Below are 3,586 nucleotides of genomic sequence, written 5' to 3'. Positions count from 1 at the left end.
TGGTGGGGGTACTTAATTTGTTCCTGTGGGATTCTTGCCATTGTGTTGTTAGTGTAAAAGCTTTAGGATATTGATGTTCTTAGAGCATTATTAGTAGAGCCTTTAAACCCTCAAATCCCTAAAAATAACTGCTTTTTTACTGTTTTCGTCGAAAAAAAGCCGTAGACTAGAACCCCTTAACACTCAAACCCTCAAAAAAAATTAAAGGTCCAACCCTCAAACCCTCTCCCAATCCTCAAAAGTAAGGGTTGGGGAACAAAACCTACCCCAGCCCTCATTTGGCGGTTATACTCGCGCGGGAGGAAAAATCCTCCCAACTCCCGCGTCCACGCCCGCGACCGCCGCTGCTAGTCGCCCCCATCGCCGGCGGCCGCCCCGTCGACCTCCCGCGCGCAAAGACAACGTCGTTCATGGGAAATATTCTGTTATAAGGGTTGGGTTTGAGGGTTCTAATCTTTGCCCCTGTTTTTCAATCCGTAAAAGTGCAAAAAAGATCATTTTTGGACCCTTAAAACGCTAGTGAGCGTTTGAGGATTTGAGGGTTCTACTAGTAATGCTCTTAAGGTTGCTGCGCAGACATACCGAACCTTGTTTCGTATGCCATGGCCTGGAATCAAATTAACTTTCTGAGTAGTTAAGGCTGCTTCTGGTTAAGTGATCTTGTATATTTACCTTCGTTATGAATTTGAAACAGATACAGCTCCCCTCCAACTGCAAATAGACACCCCAGTGGAATAAGGACCACAATCCATTCAACTTAGATTCGGTATGGTGCCTGGGGTTATGATAATCCCCTTACGGCTGAGCAGAATTTAGATGCTGGGTATTCGGCTTTGGGGCTTCTTTTCTTAATCAAGGCATCAAGCTGCTATTTACATATTGCTTCATTCTGAAACATAAGAAAGGAAATGCGATAGGACATCCTTAGATGACATAACGATGATCTGATTTACCCAGCAGAGTAATATGATTTTTACAATAACCTGAAAATAGCAACCTCTGTAGCCTTTCAAAAACATAAGCACGGCTTAAGAAATGAAGAACGTGAAGACGGATTAGAATTCAAGTGAGCAGCAAAAGATACCCATAGATTTAGGATTTCTGGTGGAAGAAACGGCACACAACACAATGAACAAAAGAGGAAGAAAACCTGGCATGCTGCTATGCTGTGACAACGACCCTGCAATTTTCTTGCTGTCAATATCAAACAAGATCCAAAACATCTTGCAACACCGACCAGCTTACCGGCATTCGATTCCATAGCCCTTACATCATGTTATTGCTATTGCCAGAATGCTAACTTGAATTCAATTGACAAAAGCAAACATACATATGGCATATCTTATACAAGGGTGTAAAGTTAAATGCTATACTCCACTCCCAAGCCCAGTAGGAAATAAAACTAAGTAAGGTATATAATCCAACACCATCACCACTTCACTTGACGACCTTTCTTCTGATCTGAGCCTATAAAAAGTTGATTCTGATGATGCTAGCTACCATAGATATGCACATTGTAGCCAAGGCACATAAGATGGTGGAGAAGAACATAAACCTGCCTTCATCACTGCTAGATCAGTACATCCCGAGCGAGCTACGAGGCAAAGAATTGGATGAACGAGCAGGCCTTCCTTTCCCGGGCATCCCATTCTGATTTCGCCGGCTGAATTGGGCACCTCCGATTGGATAAGGGATCGCGCCATTATCGACCGTGCAAGGCGTGTACCTTGCACTGAAATTCCTCTCGAGTAAAACCTCATCCTTTCTCATCCTCCCTAAGCCATTAACATGCATTTCCACATTGCTCCTCCTCCCGCTCATGCCGCCCATTGCTGCACCACTATTACCGAAGGAGCTCCTCGCGCTTACGCTGCTGTTGCACCTGAGCATCTGCCCATTGTATCCCCTTGCGCGGAGCTCGGGCCACTTCTCCGAGAATGATCTGTTGGCCAAACTGGCAGCTTCAGATTCCTTGGTGCTGCTCTTCTTATGTATGAGACCAAAGATGTTCCACCCCTTGATCCACTTCTTAGACTTCTTGGCCGGCAGAGGGATGCCATCCCGGAATGCCGCGGGATCAATGCTCCCTGACATATCATCATCCCGGAGAGAATAAGAATTCGGTCCCTGCTCCCACTGCTGATGATGGTCAAGAACACTCTGACTCTGAGCGTGGTGGTACTGATAGAACTCGGCACCAATGGCCGGTGAAACCCGGGCATTGGCATTGGCAGTGGCACCGGCCATCATCCTGGGCAGGTCACTGGCATCAGAGAATGACTTGCGGCTGGAGAAGGAGGAGCGGTCCACGCTCCGGCGCCTCCTGCTGGAGCTGGAGGAGTCCAAGTAGTAGTCCCTTGTCTGGGCGCAGCCGCCGGGCTCAGTGTCCTCGTCTTCCTCCACGGGGATTTGGCCATCAGAGCGTGGGACGGGCGCATCCTCGACCAGGGACAGCATCGGGGGAATGCGCAACCGTACGCCGTGGTAGCCGTCACAAGAAGCTCGGGGCTCATCCACCGAGATGCGGCCGGCGTCCATCGAGAGAAGGGTGTCCACATCGATGGAGCGCCGGCCGAGCGCGTCGACGGCGACCTCGGAGCGCGTGTCGCGGAAGCTGCGGTGGCGGAGATTCTCGTGCGGCATGGCGGCCCTGCTGGCGATGGGCCCCTGCTCCTGCTTCTTGAGCTTGCTCTTGCGGCGCCATTCCTGCCATTTCTTGCCCAACCCCCCGAATGTGCCGGCGGTCTTCTTGGAGGAGGACTCTTGGTGGATGTGGTCTTTCATCGGCCTGCCCGCCGCTGTTGGCGGAAGATGTTCCTCCTCCCCCGGGAGGTAGGTTGTCTCTTGGTGGAAGAGGGCGGCGGCGCCGCGGGCGTCGCAGGAGCGGCGCTGCGGCTCGAAGTAGGCGGCGGCGGAGCGGGCGTAGGAGAAGGACTTGCAGCGGCGGAGCTCCGCCGAGTCGGCGGGGTCGCTGGGGTGGAGGCCGGCGAGCCGCTCGCGGAGGCAGGCGGAGCAGAAGCCGGTGACGGCGATGCCCGGGTGGAGGCCGCAGATGGAGGGCACCGGCTGATCCATCCCCACTCACGCACTGCTCACTCACTTCACTCGTCTGTCTATATCTATCAAGGGAGAGGGCAAGGAGGCAGCACCATTGGCGAACTGAATTCCTACTTAAGAAGACGGGCTGATGTTCTTGTCTGAAGAGAAGAGAAGAGAAGAAAGAAACTTGTGATGTTGTGATGTGGGAGAAAGACAAGATGAGGAGTGGAATGGAAGACTCTTGTGTTGTATTCTTGTATCTATTGTGTTCTCTACTGCTGTTTGAGCCCTCAGCTCAGCTGGGAGAGGGGATGAGCTGAGCAGGCAAAAGAGACAGACCTCATCAGGCAGAGGCAGTGATGGCGACCTCTTTCCCTTCCTTTTCTTTTTCACTTTTCCTTTCTTGCCCCTGTCCCTCTTCTCCCTCTTTTGCTTTACCCTTTCCCCCATCTTGGACTCTTGTTGCACATTCCAGAACAACTCACATTTGTTTGTTTCCATTCTTCATTTGCTTTAACATTTCACTTCATGCATTCCCACATCTGTG

The 3,586-nt window shown here is 51.1% G+C and overlaps 1 protein-coding gene across 1 annotated transcript; it reads right to left on the bottom strand.

The window, feature by feature from the left end:
- Positions 1 to 1,291: 1,291 nt before the first annotated feature.
- Positions 1,292 to 3,369, bottom strand: LOC119286120 (protein OCTOPUS-like). Its single transcript, XM_037565468.1, has one exon. The coding sequence runs from the start codon at positions 3,073 to 3,075 to the stop codon at positions 1,576 to 1,578; it is 1,500 nt and encodes a 499-aa protein (XP_037421365.1). The 5' UTR covers positions 3,076 to 3,369; the 3' UTR covers positions 1,292 to 1,575.
- Between the last annotated feature and the right edge of the window lie 217 nt (positions 3,370 to 3,586).

Source organism: Triticum dicoccoides, chromosome 4A, assembly GCF_002162155.2.
Source record: "Triticum dicoccoides isolate Atlit2015 ecotype Zavitan chromosome 4A, WEW_v2.0, whole genome shotgun sequence".
Classification (NCBI taxonomy): domain Eukaryota; kingdom Viridiplantae; phylum Streptophyta; class Magnoliopsida; order Poales; family Poaceae; genus Triticum; species Triticum dicoccoides.
The sequence above is the reverse complement of the archived record's forward strand: the minus strand, read 5'-3'. Positions and strand labels throughout refer to the sequence as shown.

What these genes read in the sequence shown, in the direction of transcription:
- LOC119286120 (XM_037565468.1), bottom strand. Translation starts at nt 3,075, where the DNA reads ATGGATCAGCCGGTGCCCTCCATCTGCGGCCTCCACCCGGGCATCGCC.